Source organism: Carassius gibelio, chromosome B22, assembly GCF_023724105.1.
Source record: "Carassius gibelio isolate Cgi1373 ecotype wild population from Czech Republic chromosome B22, carGib1.2-hapl.c, whole genome shotgun sequence".
NCBI classification, from domain to species: domain Eukaryota; kingdom Metazoa; phylum Chordata; class Actinopteri; order Cypriniformes; family Cyprinidae; genus Carassius; species Carassius gibelio.
In genome coordinates this window covers 31,644,358-31,666,443 of record NC_068417.1, presented here as the reverse complement: position 1 = coordinate 31,666,443, position 22,086 = coordinate 31,644,358, and the positions used below count along the sequence as shown (strand labels likewise).

Sequence of the window (22,086 nt, the reverse complement as noted above, 5' to 3'; positions counted from 1 at the left end):
TCAAGGTTGGGATAGGATTTAGAAAGTAATAAGTAATTAAACTTTCAGAGAGCGTAATTAGTATAGTAACTTAATTACACTGTTGAACATGAAATGAATTGCTAAATGTCATGATTTGTTAGAGTAACTTACACAACACTGTTCAGTTATGAAGAAGGTTTAAGTCTGAAAGAAAATGTGCTATTGAATGAGTATCTATAATTTCTCTATTTAGTATGTAATATACTGCATAAAGAACATTGAAATACTAAGATACTTTTCTGTTGGTGAAATACATTAAATGGATTCAAAGAAAGAATGAAAGAAAAAACGTGAAAGGAGGCTTAATGATGAATGAACATTACTCAAGTGTTTATTCTAGCAGCTGTCTTGGCGCCCAATCTCTACCTCGACGGACTAAACTAAATTTACAGAAATAGGGGTAGCGTTACAGACAAAATGGATATGAAACTTATGTAAAAGCGAGGAACTCATTAATAATTTAATTATTAACATATCTAATTAAGGTATCTTGAAATACGACGTTTCTGCGCTCCATTACTATTCCTTTAAACGTTTATAATAAACAATAATTATAAATCCCCCTAAAAAATCAAGTCGAATCGTCCGTTCGTCCCGCCTCTGTCGCCATTTTGACTGTTATGTCTGTTTCGTGCAGGGAGGGAAAATAAAATTTGATAGTCCAGAGGAGTAAATATCGGACAAATTCATCCGGTGTGCAGGCATATTGATCTTCTCTTAAACCCTTCTTCTCTTTGAGGAGGAGGGTGTTTAATTCGACTTCATTCGGCTGGTTTCTGAGAAGAGTTTTGCGCAGAAGCCGTCATGTACATTAAACAGGTATTAACGTAACTGAGATGCGACCCACGCGCTGTGTGTAGAATTGTGATTCATCTGCTGAAATATGCGATTCAGCCACTTATTTACATATCCTAACTGCCAGATGTGCACAAAAACGCATTTTCCTTAACCTCGAGCATGCTGGGTTGTACGTTTTTACGAGTAACGTTACACTGCCTTCAATGAAGTTAGCATTAGCTTTAGCCTTACCTGTCAAAACATTGCAAGCAAGTTTATTCTGTAAAATGTATATTAATCAGTCACTACTGAAATGAATTGTTGCTTGCTGCTGCTGTTCAGATGCGAGCAAACTACGAGTATAAAATTAAGTTACAGCTGTTTCTTCTGTAAATAGTAACTCTGTTTGTTGATGATAACATGATGTGCTTTTTTATATACGTTACGCACATAAGTTATTGTTTACTTTTTTTAGCACATTTGTATGAGACGCATTCTGCCAGGTTGTTTGACAAAATATTGACGGGTTGTGTGTTACATGTGTGTGTTCAGGTGATTATTCAGGGCTTTCGCAGTTACAGAGATCAGACTGTGGTGGACCCCTTCAGCTCCAAACACAACGTGATCGGTAAGACTGTCCCCCTCCTGCCACGGGACACCCTCATCAGAGCAGAAATAGGCTAGGGAAGATGGGTCAATCAATCAATGACAAAGATAAAATAACACATCAAATATGATATCAAATGTAATAGCGCACGTGCCATGAGTGATAAAAATAAACAAGCTCAGAATGGGTTCTGAAATGTTCAGAATCGTTGAAGAGAGAATCACGATTCATTGGAGAATTCTAATATATAATATGTATTTACAATATATAAAATCAGACAGTAAAACAGATTTGCCTTAGATATTTTTTTTTTTTTTAATGTGTGTTGAAATATGTAGATTTTGTCACATCGATAATCATATATGACATGCAGGGAAATGATTTTAACATCCACCTTGTAACATAAATATAATACATTTAGAAGTTAAATTAAAAGAAAACTATAGTTGTAAATAATAATGCAATAAATACATTTTAAATACGTTTTAAAATGTATTAATGTTTTCACATTTCATTTTTCACAGTTGGAAGAAATGGATCAGGAAAGAGTAACTTCTTTTATGGTAAGTAAAATATATATTTTTTAATAAATACATTAATTTAATACACATCAAGACACTAAAGGTGCAGGTGCATATTCTGATGAGTGATTTTCTTGTTTTCCCCTTCAGCCATTCAGTTTGTGCTCAGTGATGAGTTCAGTCATCTTCGTCCAGAGCAGCGTCTGGCTCTGCTTCACGTCAGTCATTTGATTCTTTTATTATATATATATATTTTAAATATTTTACTTCAATAATTTATGAAAACAAAACAACAACTAAGAACATAAACATTGTGTAATTTATAGATTTTACAACATTTATGTATTTTAATTGATTCTTATTTTTAATTGTATTTATTAATCATATATATTTATTTATTTATTTATATATTCATATATAATATATTATATATATATAATATAGTTTTCACTAACTCTGCTGAACTATGTACTTTCTTGTTATTCTCAGGAAGGCACTGGTCCTCGAGTCATTTCAGCCTTTGTGGAAATTATATTCGACAACTCTGACAACCGGCTGCCGGTAAGAAACTGCTCCTAAATGTTGAGAAGCGTACTGAAGTAAAGACCGGCGAGTAACTTGAGCTCATTGCCCTCAGATTGATAAAGAGGAGGTGTCTCTGCGCCGCGTCATCGGAGCCAAGAAAGACCAGTACTTCCTGGACAAAAAGATGGTCACGTAAGTCTAGCTCTTGTGACAGACCAGAAGAGCGTTGAGATCTCAGAGCTGGAGATGAATGAGTTGTGTTGTGTGTGCTTCAGGAAGAACGACGTGATGAACCTGTTAGAGAGCGCTGGCTTCTCCCGCAGCAACCCCTACTACATCGTCAAGCAGGGAAAGGTACATGGGACACATGATCAGTGGCTGTTTACAGATGTTAGCACTTAAAGGAATAATCATCGAAGAATGAACATTGTGGTCATTGACCTGCTTGAGTTTCTTTCTTCTGTTGAACACAAAACGAGACGTTTTAAAGAGTGCTGCTCACAGAAGAGTTGACGGTAGCCATTGTCTTCTATAATTCATTCTTCAGAATATCCTCTTTTGTGTTCAATAGAAGAACAAAACTCATACAGGTTTGGAAAAAGTGGATGGTGGATTGTAGCAAACAACAGCATCTCTTTCATTACCGTTAATGCTCGTTTGCAAACAAGAGCGTGGCTCTTGGGGGTAAAGTGGTGCATCTGCTGTAAATGAGTTTTCTCACTTTCTGACACTGGTTGTACTGTCTGAAACATGTAAATAGATCAATCAGATGGCAACGGCGCCTGACTCTCAGCGTCTGAAGCTGCTCCGAGAGGTGGCCGGCACCAGAGTCTACGACGAGCGCAAAGAGGAGAGTATCTCGCTCATGAAGGAAACAGGTAGAGCCTTCACTGACCTATTCCAGGTCAGAAGTGTCCTCATTACAGTCAAAATGCCATTTATCATTTCCAATCGATCAAGTAAGAAAACTGGTTGTCCTTGTGTTGGTTTGTGAAACCGAATCTCTGGAGTAGATGTTTGCCTGTTGTTGTTTTCTGGTCAGAGGTTTGTGACGTGTGGTTTGTTCTTGTGTGTGTGTGTACAGAGGGCAAGCGGGAGAAGATTAATGAGCTGCTGAAGTACATTGAGGAGCGTCTGCACACTCTGGAGGATGAGAAAGAGGAGCTGGCTCAGTACCAGAAGTGGGACAAAATGAGAAGAGCTCTGGAGTACACCATCTACAACCAGGAGCTCAACGAGACGCGGGCCAAACTGGACGAGGTACACGCGTCAGTACACACGATCTGTTACACTGTAGGATGCTTCGCTGCCGATCATTTAAAGACGGTGTGATTCCCTCCTCTAGCTGTCCTCTAAGAGAGAGACCTGTGGGGACAAATCGAGACAACTGCGAGACGCTCAACAAGACGCTCGAGACAAAGTGGAGGTAAACTGAGCTCTTCACTGACTTCTTGTTCAAATGCGTTTGTATTAAAACTATATTCACCGAATGAAATCAAAGTCTAAATCCTGAGAAGCGCTTGTCGTCACAGTTGTAAACACGACGGATTTCTTCTTTCATGAAGGGGTTTGGTTTTTCTACAAAGAAGCTTTACTTGAAGGGAAACATCTTTTCCTTTTAGATTACCATGCACTGATGAGTCGAGCTCAATAAGATCATTTATTATCAAAGAGATCAGCAAAATAGGAAGAATCTGCCTTTGCACGTCATGAAACGGCTTATGTTGTGTAATCTCTGTGTCTCTGTAGGAAACTGAGCGTGTGGTGAGGGAGCTGAAGTCTCGAATCTCGGCCATGAAGGAGGAGAAGGAGCAGCTGAGCGCCGAGCGACAGGAGCAGATCAAACAGAGGACCAAACTGGAGCTCAAGGCCAAAGATCTGCAGGACGAGCTGGCAGGAAACAGCGAACAGAGGGTGCGACTCACACACACGCTACAGGCACACACACACACACACACACACACACACACATCTCATAGTGCCATCTTGGAAAAGAGAAAGTTGCTTTTTGGGAAAAGTTTGTGATTTTACACTACCGTTTATTAGATTTATTTTTTATGTACACCCAAGGCCACATTTATTCCATAAGAATATTGTAAGAACAATAATATTGTGAAATATTTTAACAGCTAGTTTAAAGTAATTATTACATATTAAGATATGTTGAAATGTAATGTAATGCAAAGCTGAGTTTTTATCTCAATTGCTCCAGTCTCCAGTGTCATGTGATCCTTAAGAAATCCTCATATTGTGCTGATTTGCTGCTCAAGAAACATTTCTTATGATTATCAATAGTGAAATCAGGGCTGCTTCATATTTTTGAGTAAACTGATGCATTTTTGTCAGGATTCTTTGAAAGTGTTAAAGAAGAGTGTTTATGTATGAAATCCGTTTTATTACATTTTTTCCAAATTCTGTTTTTTGTTAGAATTTTTCTGAATTCCATTTTAACTTTCTGGACTTTTTTTTAATGGTTACATTGAGTTTTAATAATCAAGGAGCACGTCCAATTAATTAGAATCACGAAACTTCTCAGTACTTAACATCAGTTTCTTAAAAGTAAAAACTAATTAAACGTTTAGGGCCCTATGAAATGTTTTTTTTTTTTTTTTTTTTTCTCACCTTGTGTTTTATTGTTAACAAATTCTGTTTTATCCTGTCTAATTATTTGAATGCATAAAAACAACTTTTATTTATTCTTACAATAGACTTATGAAATTCTGTGTTGTGCATTTAAAAATTTTCTGGTTCTCAAATGAAGGCATTCATTTAATTTGTCTTTTTATTAATGAAAATTAAAATGTTTTTTTGGCAAGTAAAGCGGATTTACTATTAAAATTAAAACATGGAAGAAATATTATGTGACTGTTCCTTAAAAAAAAAAAGTTTTATAAATTTTTCAACAGTAGTAGGATTTCACACATTCAATTGAATGATAGTAATATATTTCTGGCACAATGTCTTTAAGGTAAATATTTAAGTATAAATATTAAGGTTATTTTTATGTTGCTGTGAATACCTTTAAATTACTCTGTGTGTGTGTGTGTGTGTGTGTGTGTGTGTGTATATATATATATATATATATATATATATATATATATATATATGTATATATGTATATGTGATTTTTGTTTTACTCCAATCAAACTGTAAAAAGCTCATGAAGTGCTAAACTCTATAACATGCACATTTTTTCTTCATTTATTTTTTCAATAAGATTGCATTTAAGCATAAACCCCATTCCCTCAAACGAATACTCACCTGCTTGCTTTTCTCTATTGCTGTTGCAGCAGAAACAAAGCGGTGCCTGAATTGACACAAGCAAACACGAGGGTGTGATCCACATGCTCACAAATGCAAACACACTCCTAAAAGCCCACTAACAGCCAGAGAGCTGCAGGAGATGCTGGCGGGCTCTAGTGAACAGAGGGTCCGCAGTGTCTCCGTCTGCGTCACCATCCACACACACTCACTGCAGCCTGGGCTCGGAGCCAGACGCAAACACACACACAACGCTTGTGTGTCCCAGTATGTGTCAAATGCACACTTTCGCTTGGCTTCGAGCGGGATTAGCCCCACCTGGCCAAGTGTGTGTGTGTGTGTGTGTGTGTGGAGAAGCAGAAGTGCGTCATTTTCCCGTAGATCGGTGTATGTGAATGCAGGTTTGCTCAGATGGAGATCCCCTTTGTTTCTGCTCATGACGCTGAGGCTACAAACCTGTTTGTGTGTGGTCTATTCTTCTCCATTTAAATATGAACACCTCCTTACGCGTTTATGCTAAATGTGTTTAGGCTTTCTATAAAAAGAGGCGAGACTCAAGAATTGATGTCGCTGTTTGTGATTCAATCCCCTGTCCCCTCTGGCTTCCTGTCCAACAGAAACGACTGCTCAAAGAGCGCCAGAAGCTTCTGGAGAAGATCGAGGAAAAACAGAAGGAGCTGCAGGAAACAGAACCCAAATTTAACGCTGTGAAAGAACGAGAGGAGCGAGGAATCTCCCGGTAAACTCTTTGAGGTGTTGAAACGGCCCATGAAGTGCTACTATACTGTACTTGCTATTGAAACAGGAAGCTGGGGTGGGACTTTTTTTTTTCTTTTTCATAAATAACAAAAAAATATTCATTACGTCAAAGTCCTCCAAAACCTATAATTTGCTTATTGCTACCCCTACTGTCTTATACGTAATGTTTGCAGTATGTTTAGTTCTGGAGTCATCTGTTTTGTGTTTGTTTGTGCATTTGTCAGGCTGGCTCAAGCCACGCAGGAGCGGACAGACCTGTACGCCAAACAGGGCCGAGGCAGTCAGTTCACCTCTAAAGAAGAGAGGGACAAGTGGATCAAGAAAGAGCTGAAGTCTCTGGATCAAGCCATCAACGACAAGAAACGGCAGATCGCTGCCATCCACAAAGATCTGGAGGACACCGAGGCCAATAAAGAGAGAAACCTGGAGCAGTACACTGTAAGATTTGGCGATGTTAAAACTCATCGTGGTACTGAACAGCTGATACTTAACTTTTGCCAGTTTTATGAGAAGCATTTATTCTTTATAGGAATAGTTCACCCAAAAATGAGAAATTGATGAAAAAATGAGTTTGTTGAGATGAGTTTGTTTCTTCATCAGATTTGGAGAAATGTAGCATTGCATCACTTGCTCACCAGTGGATCCTCTGCAGTGAATGGGTGCCGTCAGAATGAGAGTCCAAACAGCTGATAGAAACATCACAATAATCCACACCAGTCCAGTCCATCAGTTAATGTCTTGAAAAGTGAAAATTAGTGTGTTTTAAGAAACCAATCCATCAAGATGCTTTTAACTTCAAACCATTGCTTTTGATAAATAATTGGTCTATAATCCAAAATATTAGCTTTCTCCAGTGACAAAGTCATCTGAATCAGGAGAGAAATATTATAGGAGTAAATCAAACACAGCTTACCTGGAAAACAGTCCAAAACGGCTCTCAAAAGAATAGGGTTATTTTGATATGAGAGACAACAGGGGATCAGGACTTTTTCACCGGAGGAAGCATTGTTATGGATTATGACTTTCAATTTGGATCAGAAGCGACGTTTTAAAGTTAAAACACCTTGATGGATTTGACAGCTTTTCACTTCAAATGATGTTAATTGCTGAACTGGAGTGGTGTAAATTACTTGTGATGTCTTTATCAGCTGTTTGGACTCTGATTCTGACGGCACCCATTCACTGCAGAGGATCTGTGGATGAAGCAATGATATAAAGCTACGTTTCTCCAAATCTGTTCTGATGAAGAAACAAACTCATGAGTTAAACTTAATCATAAAATGAACTTTGGGTGAACCATTCCTTTAAGATGTTTCTGAACCTTTCAACATTTCTTCCCAACTTTGATTTCGGCCGCAGAAACTGGACCAGGACTTGAGTGAGGTGAAGACTCGAGTGGAAGAGCTGGACAAGAAGTACTACGAGGTGAAGAACCGAAAAGATGAACTTCAGAGCGAGAGAAAGTAAGCACCATGGAAAAAATATCTGGCTTCGGTCCACTTTTCCAACGTCCCACCCTTTCTTATTTCCTGTAAGAACCGTTCACCTCCTCACCTGGCGTCTTGGTTATTAATAATCCAGGAGCCATAGGTTCCACAGCACGCTGAGCTATAGAATAGGGTGTCCTGCTGACCCCAGGCCTGATGGGTGTGTGCGTGTGCCTCCTCCTGCAGCTACCTGTGGAGAGAGGAGAACGCAGAGCAGCAGGCGCTGGCAGCCAAACGAGAAGAGCTGGAGAAGAAACAACAGCTACTGAGAGCAGCCACCGGGAAGGTTAGCCACCGAAACAGACCTGTGTGCTCCCCACACGTCTGTCAGTGTCGCTGCTCTCACTGTGGACAGATAATCTGTGCTTTACTGGTATTATTGGTGTTCAATACGGGTAATGTAATGTTCTGTTACGTCAGAACAGGGCTACATTATTTCCGTTAGCATAGTTTTTTTTTTTGCACCGTTTAGCCAAAACGTGTGACTGCATATTAATGACTAATAACAATGATGATGATAGTAGTAATACTAGTGATAGGTATTGTCATTATTTAAATTATTAGTAGCACTAAATAAACAAAACTAAATTTAAAGTACAAATGTAATATTTCCCTGTAAAACATTAGTGTAAATTGGACAAATTAGTACTTAAAAAACAAACAAACTGGAAGCCTTTCAAGTGTAATTAATCGACAACAGCCGATTTATTTGAACTTCTCATTAAAAATGTGGTTTCGCTCCCAGAAAATGCACATTATTAGCAACTGAAATTTAGAGCAGATGTAGATGGACATTAATTTGTAGCAGCCTTTACTTAATTACTATTTACTACTTTTGTTTGTTTACTTTGAACCGAACCAGAAACTGAAAATGCTTGTGTGTAAATGAACACAGTGCCACGCTTTACTCTTAATATGCAGTGCTTATTTTAATTGAATTCAATCACAGCTTTTGAGATTTGATGATCACACTGAGCCATGTCACGATTCAGATTTTACCGAGAATTCATGATAAGTAACCAGTGAGTATGTGTTTAAATGCGTGTAAGAAAGCCGCCCACACTGGTTCAACTGTGCATCGGCTGAAACTAAGCTCAACTTGGCCGCTGGACGGTTTCTCACGGACTGAGTCAGTCACTAATTATAGCAGCGCTCCCACATGACACAAATATACATCAGTCGGTATAGATGAAGCGGGATCCTGGCTTCAAATGAAAGTAGGACCTTTTGAAAGGCAGTGTTTTTCTCTTCCTCCAGGCTATTTTGAACGGCATCGACAGCATTAATAAAGTACTGGAGCATTTCCGGCGGAAGGGCATCAACCAGCACGTCATCAACGGGTACCACGGCATCATCATGAACAACTTCGATTGTGAACCTGCCTTCTACACCTGTGTGGAGGTGACCGCCGGCACCAGGTCGGACACACGGGCTGTTATTAAAGTTTACTGCTTCATGTGGATCTGAGAGTAATGGTGCTGTGTGTGTGTGTGTGTGTTCAGGCTGTTTTACCACATCGTGGAAACGGATGAAGTGAGCACCAAGATTCTGATGGAGTTTAATAAGATGAACTTGCCCGGGGAGGTCACCTTCCTGCCCCTCAGCAAACTGGACGTCAGGGACACCGCTTACCCTGAGACGAACGTGAGCTCACACCACTGACGTGACATTTAAAGTGTAAATCGGTGAACATGACCTCTGATTCCTTCTCTGCGTTCGCTGCAGGACGCAATCCCCATGATCAGCAAGCTGCGTTACAGCCCGAACTTCGACAAGGCCTTCAAGCACGTGTTCGGGAAGACGCTGATCTGCCGCAGCATGGAGGTGTCCACCCAGCTGGCTCGAGCTTTCACCATGGACTGCATCACACTGGAGGGTAAACCCACGCCGTCTCTTGTGTGCACTACTTCTGCACGGACTGGATGATTTCTTAAACCCTCGTTTTGGTGCATCAGGTGATCAGGTGAGTCATCGGGGCGCTCTGACCGGTGGCTACTACGACACGCGTAAGTCCCGTCTGGAGCTGCAGAAGGACATGAGGAAGGCCGAGGAGGAGCTCGGAGAACTGGAGGCCAAGCTCAACGAGAACCTGCGGCGAAATATTGAACATATCCTCCTCGTACACGCCTCAATCAAGTTGATTGTTGAGTCCTAATCGTGTGTGTCTTATCGTATCGGCCGAGCTGACACAGGGTCATAGAGGATCAGCGAGTGAGTCAGCTAGTTATTAACGTGTGTGGCTCATTCCCTGTGACTCATTCAGAGCTAATACCATGACGTAATCATTTTATACAGGCCGAATAAGTGTTTAACAGACTGTGTTTGTACAGTTGAGAAAAAGGGATTTAGTATGATCGGATTAGTATGAGGTTTCAAAAAGCAGCATTGTTGTTAACAAATACTATTAAGAGTTGTCAATTGAAATAAAGCTGAAATAAAATACAAATAACTGGATTAAAAACAACATTTTAAATTAAAAATGTTGTATTGGCAGCTCACTGAAAACAAAACCTACAACTTTAAATAACTTAAAAACTCATGAATAAAAGCTCATTAACGTTAATAAATGCTATAATACCATTATAATAATACTACAGAAATAAGAGATAAGCCGGAAGTGGGTTGTTGTCTGCTCCTTAACTCGTGCTCTACGTATCAATAACGAGATTGACCAGCTGATGAATCAGATGCAGCAGATCGAGACCCAGCAGAGGAAGTTCAAGGCGTCCAGAGACAGTATACTGTCTGAGATGAAGATGCTGAAGGAGAAGAGACAGCAGTCAGAGAAGACATTCATGCCCAAGGTAACTCCGTAATACCACAACTGCTATTATTTAATATCAACCCTCTACATTGTGAGTAAATCACTCGCATATGTGACTAGATCTTCATTCTGGCCACTAAATTATGTCTAATGTTAGCCAATGGCTAATAAATTATCAGATTTTACTCACCAGTGTGTGAGTTGGAGGCTAAGTTTAGCACAGATATACTATTTTCACTTGCGAGCTGTGCTTTTTTCCTCAATGGATGCGCAGCGCACCTGTGTTTAATGTACCGTTAACTCTAGTGTTAAGACGCACACATCGCTGTCGCTTTCTTTCTCACTCACACGCAGAGAGAGAGAGAGAGAGAGAGAATTGACGTGCTACATTTAAACAATATTATTTGTTGTTTTTTCCGGTCAAAATAAGAACAGCTGGGTTTCCCGGTAGTGGGTGGAGTTAATGTGTGAACTGCAATCTCATTGGCTGGCGCTCACCTATTATTGTTTCAGCAAATCAGTTCAAGCGAACACACACAACCTGATTAATATTCATGAATCCAGCAGCTCATTAATCCTTAGTATTCCTTACTGTGTTTTATAGTTCTTATTTCTAGGAATCGTATTATTATTATCTTAATCTTATCAGTATTTTTGTATACATATACATATATATATGACCAAAAAAAGCACCACCACCAGTCCAGTTAAAATGTTCAGTTCAAACGACTAATAAGTATTCAAACATGGTTATCAAGATTACTTCTAATTACTAAAGTTGTATTCTTAAATGATACTTGATTATTATAAAGCTTGACTGACTGGCGAGTAAACTAAAATAAGTGTCCGTAGAGGGTTGCCTATCATTTTATCTGTGAACCGAATCTTTAAATGGGTTTCTCTGTGGGATCTCCCCCCCAGCAACGCAGTCTTCAGAGTCTGGAGGCCAGTCTGCATGCCATGGAGAGCACGCGGGAGTCTCTGAAGGCAGAGCTGGGGACAGACCTGCTCTCTCAGCTCAGTTTAGAGGACCAGCGCCGCGTGGACGACCTCAACGACGAGATCAGACAGCTGCAGCAGGTTCAACAACACCATTACAGACTGACTTCATATACAGTGCTTCAATTTACTAGACCACCCCCAGCAGCCAGTTTTGTTGTTATTCAATCGTTTTCAAATGCACTGTTGTACACGACAGGCCAAACCGTGCTTTTTTTTAATCCCCTGTTGGTCAGTCTGAAGCTCTAGTTAGGTTTATCTGAGAATTAGCCCCGAAGCCACAGCTGCAGCTCTTTCCCACCTCCGGCCCGACACACGACACACACAGCAAACAATTGATAAGCTACTTTAAATGTTGTATAACCGGCCCACATCATTAGCCTTTGTTATTTTCGTATGGACTTCAATTTGGTTTGCTAATTTGTCTGCTTTTGTACTCTCAGACAGGCTTAGCATTGACACTTATGCATATGAGTTTCATTTATTCCCTTAGATGCGGCCAAAAGCCACATGTTCTGTTTTTAGTCTAAAATTGGCTTTATAATAAGCGATTAAAACCCGAACACGTGGCTTTAGCCCTCTGAGATGTTTGTTTTTCACATGTTTGTAGGACAACAGACAGCTGCTGAACGAGAGGATCAAGCTGGAGGGAATCATGACCAGAGTAGAGACGTACCTCAATGAAAACCTGCGCAAACGTCTCGACCAAGTCGAGCAGGTCAAGAGAAACGTTTTCTCTTTCACCAATAAAACTTCTGTGAAACACAATGCCTTGTAGTACTTTAATAAAGTGTGTGTTTGTAGGAATTGAATGAACTGAGAGAAACCGAAGGAGGAACCGTCCTCACAGCCACCACGTCAGAGTTAGACGGCATTAATAAACGCATAAAAGACACTCTGGCTCGATCTGAGGGTGAGGGAAGATTAATGGTCTATATATATATAAAGCCCTACTTTTGTGGGTCTGCATTTAGTTTCTCATCTCGATTTCCAGATTTGGACTCCCTCATCGATAAGACGGAGGTGGAAATAAAGGACCACCAGAAGAGTATGGAGCGCTGGAAGAACATCGAGAAGGAGCAGAACGAAGCCATCAACCACGACACGAAGGAGCTGGAGAAGATGACCAACAGACAGGGCATGCTGCTGAAGAAGAAGGAGGAATGCATGAAGAAGATCCGCGAGCTGGGCTCCCTGCCGCAGGAGGCCTTCGAGAAGTACCAGACGCTCACGCTCAAACAGGTACAGCAGCACCTTTTTGTACCCCGGAGTGTGAATTTATTCTTCCTCTTTAGTTAAAGTTCACGATGAGGTTCTGTATACGTTTCTGTGACTCATTTAGAGTGATATTAACCCGCATTTTCCTTCTCGCTCAGAAAATAGCTAATCGCAAATGAGGTCATGAACAAGTCTTGTGTAATCCAGTGAGGAGCGACCTCTTGCCTCCTCCTCCTCGTCTTGGGCTCACGTCTGGCTTTAGTTTTCCCTCTCGTCCCCCTCCAGTCTCGCAGCCCTCCCACCTTGGCTCTCATATTCGTCGTCTTAGTTGATCTTCCTCAAGTCAGGGGCTCTGTTGTGTGTCAGGCCTCCTACACAGAGGTGACTCATTCTTCATTACCCCGTCCACGCGCTCTTGTGTTTTCACCCTCTCTTGGTGAACTCGAGGGCCTGGAGTTGAGGAGGGAGGTTTTTGAATCGTGCCATTTCTGGACTTTTCTCTTGCAGGTTCAGAAGTGGGATTTATGGCGTTGCGTGCATTTGGGTGTGAAAGAAATCGACACGTTTTTGTAGTTTGCAAAATGATAATTTGGAGCCGATCCCAAACTGCGTTAAGTTACTGTTACTAAGTTGACATGGTGATAAAAAAGAAGAGGTTAATGAAAACTCTCTATATGAGTTGTTTTTGCATTCATTTGCAAACACCCCCTAGAAATTTCCCCCCGAGAAACTTTTGCATTTGTGTGCTGATTTTTTTTTTTTTTTTTACCTTTGGTCAGTAAATTGTCATATTCCCCTAAAAAACAAAAACAAAAAAACACCCCATTTACTTGTTGTAAAATTTACCATTTGCTTGCAAAATTTTGTTCCCCTGAAAACCTATACATATATACCTAATACATGTGCAGACATTTCATATTCTCTCAGAAACTTTACACGTTTAAACTATTTTTTTTTTTCATTTGCAAAATCTTCTTCTCCCTAGAAATCTTGCATATGATTAAACATTTTGCTCACACGTTTTTTAAACTTCCCTGACACCTTTGCATTTACTAGTTGTCTCTCTTATCCTTCTCACAAAATGTTTCCATTTGTTTAGTTCAGTTTTCCACATGAAACATTGCACAAACTTGCGTTAACATGCAAAATATTCTCTTAATCTCGAATAAAAACATGCAAACACACAGAATTGTCATGTTCCTTCAGAAATCTTGTCAAGTTAAGCAGTTTTTTTTCCCATTTGCTTGCAGGATTTTTGTATTTTGCCTAAAAATCTTTCTATCCACTCGTAAAATTATCATAAAAATACCCCGAAAAGCTTTGTGTTCACTCTATCTTTTAATTTTTACTCTTTGCATCACTCACAAACTTTTTTCCACTACCCCAAGAAACGTATAAACTCACAAAATATTTAAACTCCTCTGAAAACCTAAGCACTTGCATACGAAGTGTTATCTCTACCTCGAGAAGCTTTGTGTGCTTTCGCTAAATGTATTTGCTCAGAAAATGTTCCTTCAGAAACTGCATTTGGAGCTGCTTCTGAAAGCAAATCAATTATTAAGACAACACAAACGCATTTAAATAGAAGTTTTTCATTTTCTATCACCACGTCCCCTGAGCGGCTTCATACCACTTCATTGGTTACGTGTTGATTTACCTGGAATCATTCTGTGTGTAGTTGTTCAGGAAGCTGGAGCAGTGTAACACAGAGCTGAAGAAGTACAGCCATGTGAATAAAAAAGCCCTGGACCAGTTCGTCAACTTCTCCGAGCAGAAAGAGAAGTTGATTAAGAGACAGGAAGAGCTGGAGAGAGGCTACAAATCCATCATGGAGCTCATGAACGTCTTGGAGCTGCGCAAATACGAGGCCATCCAGCTCACCTTCAAACAGGTACCACTACGAGACAGACCTTTATATTTCAGTATACCAGTATGTGTTTTATTTTTACATCTCTAATAAAAAATAAGCATTGTCCGTTTTTTCTTTTTTTACTAACAAAAAAAAAACTTTATTAAAAAAACAAATAAAATACCGTTTTAAAGTTTCTAATCTTGACACAGACAAAATGTTTTGTTTTCAATTAAAAAAGTTTAGTTATTTTTTAAGTCTGCTAACTGTTTTTGATACAGCAGACATTTTCACTCAAAACAAGTTTGTTTTGCAACATTTTTACATAACGGTTTATTTTTTGTTCATCAAACAAAACCATGTTTTTCACTTTAGTGTTTTCACTACAGTTTATTTTATTTTCACTACAAGCAAAATGTTTTTTGTTTTTTCGTTCGTTTTGTTTTTTGCTCCAAACAAGGTTTTGGTTTTGTTTTTTCAGAATGTTTAGTTTTCAAAACAAACATTTAGTTTTTCAGAGTTTATTTTTTTTTCCCGTGTTAAAAATATTTTTAAAAGGACTCTCTACCACAGTAAGCAGAAACATGTCGTCTGGTCCCAGTTAATCATCCTGCTCCGTCTCTACAGGTGTCGAAGAATTTCAGCGAGGTGTTTCAGAAGCTGGTGCCCGGCGGTAAAGCCACTCTGGTGATGAAGAAGGGCGACACTGAGGGTAATCAGTCTCAGGACGAGGGCGAGGGAGCGGACAGTGAGAGGGGCTCCTCCTCCCAGAGCAGCGTGCCCAGTGTAGACCAGTTCACTGGAGTGGGCATCAGGGTGAGGAGACGATGCAGAATCAGGTGTTTCGTCTGCAGTTATTGCTGCTGATAACTGACCAGCCGTGTGTGTGTGTGTCAGGTGTCGTTCACAGGTAAACAGGGCGAGATGAGAGAGATGCAGCAGCTCTCTGGAGGTCAGAAGTCTCTGGTGGCTCTGGCTCTCATCTTTGCCATCCAGAAATGCGACCCTGCTCCTTTCTACCTGTTTGATGAAATCGACCAGGCTCTAGACGCCCAGCACAGAAAAGCAGTGTCAGGTACCATCAGCCAGTAAAGTGTTGACCTCAGAGATGTCCAGCATTTCAGCACTGAAAGTCCCTTCAGTAGAGGATCAAAAGTAAACCGCTACTCCACCAGAACAGCTAACTGAAGGAAAAACTGTGTATATATTGCAGAGTTTTGTGTTTACCTTTTTTTATTATTTTTTAAATTTATTTTTAAGTTTCTGATGTCCCCATAAGATTATTTTTTTTATTTTTTACTTTTCCTTCTTCACTTAATGTTTTTTTTTTTTCGCATTTTCTTTTCACATTTTTAATCTTTTAAGTTTCCGGTTTTTTTTTTTGTTGGTTTTTTTTTTTCCAAAGGTTTTTTTTCCACAGTGTTTCTAACTACAAAATGTTTTGTTTTCACTACAAAAAAAACTAAATGTTGCCTTTTCCTCTACAAACAAGTTTTTTTTTTTTTTTTTTCATTTAAACAATAATATATATATTTATATAGTTCTATATTGTTGCTTTCGGTGGTTGCAAGCTTCTGCTTTAGTTCCATTAGTATTTTTTATTTATTTTTGGGGGGTGTATCAGTGTGTTGTTTTGTCTTTCAGACATGATCGTGGAGCTGGCAGGACATGCTCAGTTCATCACCACGACCTTCAGACCCGAGCTTCTGGAGTCAGCCGATAAGTTTTATGGCGTCAAATTCAGAAACAAGGTAACAGGCAACATTAGCACTCAGATGTGCCAAGTAATTAGCAGATGCAAATGAGTCTTCTGCGCAGAAACTGAACTATAAATGGAAATCTTGTCAAGTTGAAGCTGCAGAGATGAGGTCCCCAGACTAACTCTGTGTGTGTGTGTGTGTGTGTGTGTGTGTGTGTGTGTGTGTGTGTGTGTGTGTGTGTGTGTTAGGTGAGTCACATCGACGTGATCTCAGCAGAGCAGGCGAAGGACTTTGTGGAGGACGACACCACTCACGGCTAACAGAAACAATGCACCTGTATCACTCGTGTTCCCCGTCTCAGCTGGTGTGTTTCCTCCTAAAGCCCAGTTGGAATGAATGCAACGTTTCTTTCTTGTATTCTGAACAGGATTTACTGACTAATTGTGCTTTTACAGTTATTTTATATTTCCTTAACTCTTTGTTAGTTCTCATATATATATAAACACTGAACACGTTTTCCAGTGTCTTGATGAAACGTGCCCTGCTTTACACCTGCACCGGCCCGAGTTATTTACAGTTGAGGAAGTTCAGTCGCTCTGTTTCAGAGTTGAGCTTCATTAGGGGAACGTGTGTAGTGTCCGAGACTGAATACACAGGTATTTGTATATTAAAGAGCTGCGGTTTGCAGTCTGCTCGTTTTGGCAGTGGCTCTCTCGTCCTCAATACTCTAAACCAGCACCAGCTGTTCCTTCATACTCCCTTTTTTTAATCGATCTACAAGAGCGGCTCGTTTTGTAGGTTTCCCGAAGCCTAAATGTTTTGTTTTTTTTTATCATTGTTTTGTTGGTTTCATTGTGATTTATAGTCTCTTAATGTGTCTTCTGTTACCCCCAAAATAATAAAATAACCCTGGTCTTTATCAACATGCACTGGTTTCTTGCCTCTAGAGGGCGCTGTGACACACACTTTACTGTTTTAATGCTATTACGTCATTATGTGCTTGTGCTACGCGTTGAAGAAAAAACAAATCAAGACTTGGACGATGCTTTTGGCTCAGGCAAGTAAGTACATTTTATGTATAAATATTTATAAAAATATAAATATATGTTTGTGAAGTTCTATAATTGGTGTACTATATTTTAATCAATTTTATGTATTTTTAGACAATTTTATATATTTTTTTATATCTGCTTTTGTAGGTGTTTTTTTTTTTTTTTTTTTTTGAGAAGCTCCTATAACATAAATCTCAAGGTAAGATGTCAATCCTGAGCATATCATTTAAACGTTAACTATATAAAATATGAAAATAGTTTAGCATTTCTCCTTCATAATGCTTCTGTCATTGTTTTCCATCCTAGAGTCAGTCAACCCTGAGCTCATGCAGATTTGAGTTGCGTGTGGAGATCAAGCTTTGGAAACGATCACGCTTGTCTGTTTTAGGTTTGTAGTCATTCTGTTAAAGGTGAGTCAAGTTCACTGAAACGTTGAGGGGAAATTGGATCCTCTTTCCATTTGCCAACAACACAAATGCAATTTTATCTGCTCAGCTGATGGCTGAAGCGGTCCAAGGGTCCTTTGGGCCTGTCCATCTCTCTTCTCTTAACTGCTCATGCGCCTCTCTCAGCCAGAGCCGCTCTCTAGCAACTGAGATAATCATCAGAAGAAACCACCCCATAATCACGGCGAGGCCTCGATAAACCTTGCATAAATCTGTCCCTGCTTTACAGTCGCTCAGCCCACAAGTTAATTTGTTGTCTTGACAGGTGCCGTGTCAAACCGATAAGCACTAGGTCTTCCCGTGTGCCCTTGACTCGGTCTGTCTGTGTGAACGGTGTTGGGGTCCCATTAAACTTGTCAGTTTTGTGAGCAGTGGCCTGCTGGGAGAACAGATGCTGCTGTTTCAATGGCTCTTTAAGTCACTTTACTGCCACGGGATGACTGTAATACGACATTCAGCTGTCCGTACGATCACAGTCTTTTCTGGGGCGTTTGGATAAAAATATAAGAAAACTTTTTTGTAATGCATGCATGTTCTGTTTTGAGTTTCGGCAAAGATTATATGGAAACGCTACTGTTATTATTTTATACGTACTTTATTTATACCCTAGTGAAAAATACGTTTTCAAAAATGTACTAGTATTTAATGCAGAGTATACTATAAATGCATTTACATATTTATGTACTTATTAAAAATACCCTGCAGTTGTACTTTTTGAATACTATGTAATTTTGTACTTTATTGTGCAGAGGTTCAACTAAAGATATACTGAAATATATTTGTGCATTCATCTGTGCAAGGATACTTTAGGTACACTTTAAATATCTTGCTTTTACAGGCCAATATTATTAAAATATTACACAATCCTCCTTAAATAGTGACATTAAAACACATTTTAGGCTTCATTTTCAGAAATGTGCAAGTGATTCTTCAAATAAAGTTTAATTATAAGTTTTATGTTAGTAAGAGCGATATTTCAGTAAATATGTTAATAGATTATTATAGAATATAATAGAACTATACTTGGTATGAAATAAATGTATTTTAAATACATCACTTTTTTACTGGGGTAAGTATGCTTGCATTTTCATTCGCAGGTTTTTTTTCTCCTAAAGGAAAAGTGAGTTTTCTTAACAGACAAACAGTTTAAATAGTTATTAAAGGATTTCTTTAAAAATTAAAAATAAAATTCGATAAGCTAGCATTTAATTTATTTATATACAATCAAAATAATCTATACATTTTATTTTCCTAATTTTATTAGGGAAAAACTTGAGCAGCGTGAAAATGCCACAATGACAGTTGTAATGATTATTTAATCAACAACAACAAATTATATGAAATATTCACAAATTAAATTGGGAAATAATTTAGGTTGATTTTATGATTGATTTTGATATTATAATTTAAGAATTATATAATAAAAAAAAGTTTTAAAATTAACCATATATTTATACATATACATGTATTTATTTTATTATTATTTTAAACGCGCTTTTTTAAAAAAAAGTTCCCAAATCACCCTGTGACCACTCATTTAAAAATGCCCCTTTTTTAATAAAATTGTTTCATGTGCTTGCTTTGTGGAAGTAAGAGCCGAACACAAAATTAAAGCATTTCGTGTAGCAGAATCCACCAACAATACTATAATATACGTATTGCAAGTACAAAGGGGCAGTTTTATTATTTTTGTAACTTCCTCTCTGGTTATTATACCAAGAAACTGCAAAAAGCAGAAGTTAAACAAGCTTCAGTGTTATTTGCATAATTTGTTTTCAGATGTCGCATTTACTGGCTTGACTTGATCCTTCGACTGATCCTTTGAATTTGACCCAGCAACCACGAGCTCCACATATATCCACTCACCGAGGCGTCATTGTGTCATTGCCATTCCATTTATACTCGTGTAAACCATCACAGTGCCTCAGCCCTGAGTGAAAAGGCATTTACAACCTGCCCTTTTGAGTGGGAACTGCATTCGTTCCTTTTTTTAAAGCAGTTTTATGAGCTCAAATATAGGACCTGCCAATCACACCTCACCGGCCTCCAACTGAAGCTGAGATTTCACTCTGGACTTGATGTTGTAATATATGCATACTTTACTGCAGACCATTATTGCGTTCCCGATGAGTGACTGTTGAGCGTTTACATCCAGCGTGGCATAAACATTGGGTCGTTTGGGGCGAGTTCTAGTGAATGGCATCCGCAGCTGTGGCCCAGGCTTTTTCAGAACAGCTATGTGGTGCAAAGGGGCGACGTCATGACTTAGCACAGGTCTAATGAGCGCCGGTGCTAATTTGAACAGCTGGCTGGGTGTTGCTCTCTGCCCTTTTTAGAAAATAAAGACTTTACACGAACAACACGGTCCAAAAATGAATATGCATGCATCGCAGGAGATTCTCACTTTTTCCATTGAAAGTCAGGATTGTGTCCAACACCTTTAAACTAATGTGTTGTTTAAAAACGGTTTTTGATTTCTGCAATAAAATAGCTCCATTGACTCGCTAAAGGCCAATTTCACAGCTAGCAGTTGATTTATTTGAAATACAATTAAATTAGGTTTATTTCAGTTATTTTATCATGGATTTTAATATGTTCATTGCCATTTGAAAAAGTAAAGTTTCAGAAAGTCAAAGAAGATTTATGTGGATTTATGTGCGGCTCCACCTGTCGTCGTGGTTTCTGAAGGTTTTCTGTGTGCAGTTGTCCTGCTAATGCAGGACATTTTGTTCAGTGCCTGTAGTTTTAGTGTCAGTCATTCCCTGAACCGGATCTGCCCTCCTGCCGGTCAGGAATACTGCGGGATTGTGAGAGTCACACGTGTCTGCAGGGGGTTAGTGAGAGTGTTGAAATGATCTTCTGCATTTGCTGTTGATCATTTTAACAGCCAGAAAGAGTGAAATTACTATTCAGTCTGTAGTTTAATTTATCTATTATTCTTTTATCTATCATGAGTTCTGTTGCTCTGTTTATCTGGCGGTAGTTTCATCTATAGTTTGTTATGTGTTATCATGCTATCTATTGTTCTACCTCTAAATCTGTTTATCATTCTTTTTTTTGATCAGTTTTTCAAAAAAAAAAAAGAAAAAAAAAATATATATATATATAATTTAGTTTGGTTCAAAAATGCAATAAATCCATTTAGATAAATTTGAGTAAAAATCTGAAACTTTGACATAGAATCTTTAGATTATAATAACTTGAATTCAAATCCAGGTTTTGATTTTCAAAGAATTATTATAATAATAATTATTATTTGTATTTATTTTAAAAATGCAATAAATCCATGATACTTTTTTTTTCTCAAAATGCAATAAATCCATTGAATCGATATGAAAGTTATTTTTCATTATGAAAATACACAACATAGTAAGTTGATCCAAATGTAACAGTCTTTGAACTTGGTCAGTACTAATATTATATAAAGGCACTGGACTAGAAATACATCCATCAGTCATCACTTCCAAAATGAATTCAACGGGTCATCTTGTTAATGCTATAAATTAATTGCAGCAATAAAAAAAAATTTCATCAAGAACATGAACAACTATATCACATTAGGCCACAGAAATTCCTCTATGGTTCTGTGTTTTAAATGCATCTGAATAATTTCCAACTGAAAGCACGTGATGGAGATTTACCGGTACTATTAATCACAAAGCTGATGAGTTGCGAACGACAATCGCATGCGTTTTATTATGCTACCCTTGTTTGTTGATCACAAAGTAGATGAGGAAAACTAGAATGCCAGGTTTATTCAAAGCGCAGCCATTCCGGTCTATAGTGCGTGGAATGGTGCGCTGTGATTGGTTGTTAATGTTTATCACAGCACGTGGAATGGTGCGCTGTGATTGGTTGTTAATGTTTATCACAGCACGTGGAATGGTGCGCTGTGATTGGTTGTTAATGTTTATCACAGCACGTGGAATGGTGCGCTGTGATTGGTTGTTAATGTTTATCACAGCACGTGGAATGGTGCGCTGTGATTGGTTGTTAATGTTTATCATAGCACGTGGAATGGTGCGCTGTGATTGGTTGTTAATGTTTATCACAGCACGTGGAATGGTGCGCTGTGATTGGTTGTTAATGTTTATCACAGC

General features: G+C 38.7%; 1 protein-coding gene across 1 annotated transcript; it reads left to right on the top strand.

The window, feature by feature from the left end:
• The first annotated feature begins 623 nt into the window (after positions 1-623).
• On the top strand, positions 624-17,407 carry LOC127988241 (structural maintenance of chromosomes protein 3). Its single transcript, XM_052590879.1, has 29 exons — positions 624-840; positions 1,351-1,426; positions 1,930-1,968; positions 2,077-2,144; positions 2,416-2,487; positions 2,564-2,643; positions 2,727-2,805; positions 3,212-3,329; positions 3,536-3,711; positions 3,797-3,877; positions 4,201-4,365; positions 6,330-6,451; positions 6,696-6,909; positions 7,831-7,934; positions 8,145-8,244; positions 9,216-9,376; positions 9,461-9,602; positions 9,684-9,834; positions 9,914-10,066; positions 10,611-10,762; positions 11,644-11,802; positions 12,332-12,439; positions 12,526-12,634; positions 12,716-12,963; positions 14,618-14,830; positions 15,416-15,604; positions 15,686-15,863; positions 16,433-16,539; positions 16,737-17,407. The coding sequence occupies exons 1-29, from the start codon at positions 826-828 to the stop codon at positions 16,806-16,808; spliced, it is 3,651 nt and encodes a 1,216-aa protein (XP_052446839.1). The 5' UTR covers positions 624-825; the 3' UTR covers positions 16,809-17,407.
• The last annotated feature ends 4,679 nt before the right edge of the window (positions 17,408-22,086 follow it).

What these genes read in the sequence shown, in the direction of transcription:
- LOC127988241 (XM_052590879.1), top strand. An exon ending in AGCGTCTGGCTCTGCTTCAC is followed by an intron (nt 2,145 to 2,415) that starts GTCAGTCATTTG and finishes TGTTATTCTCAG; the next exon opens with GAAGGCACTGGTCCTCGAGT. An exon ending in TCCAGCTCACCTTCAAACAG is followed by an intron (nt 14,831 to 15,415) that starts GTACCACTACGA and finishes CCGTCTCTACAG; the next exon opens with GTGTCGAAGAATTTCAGCGA.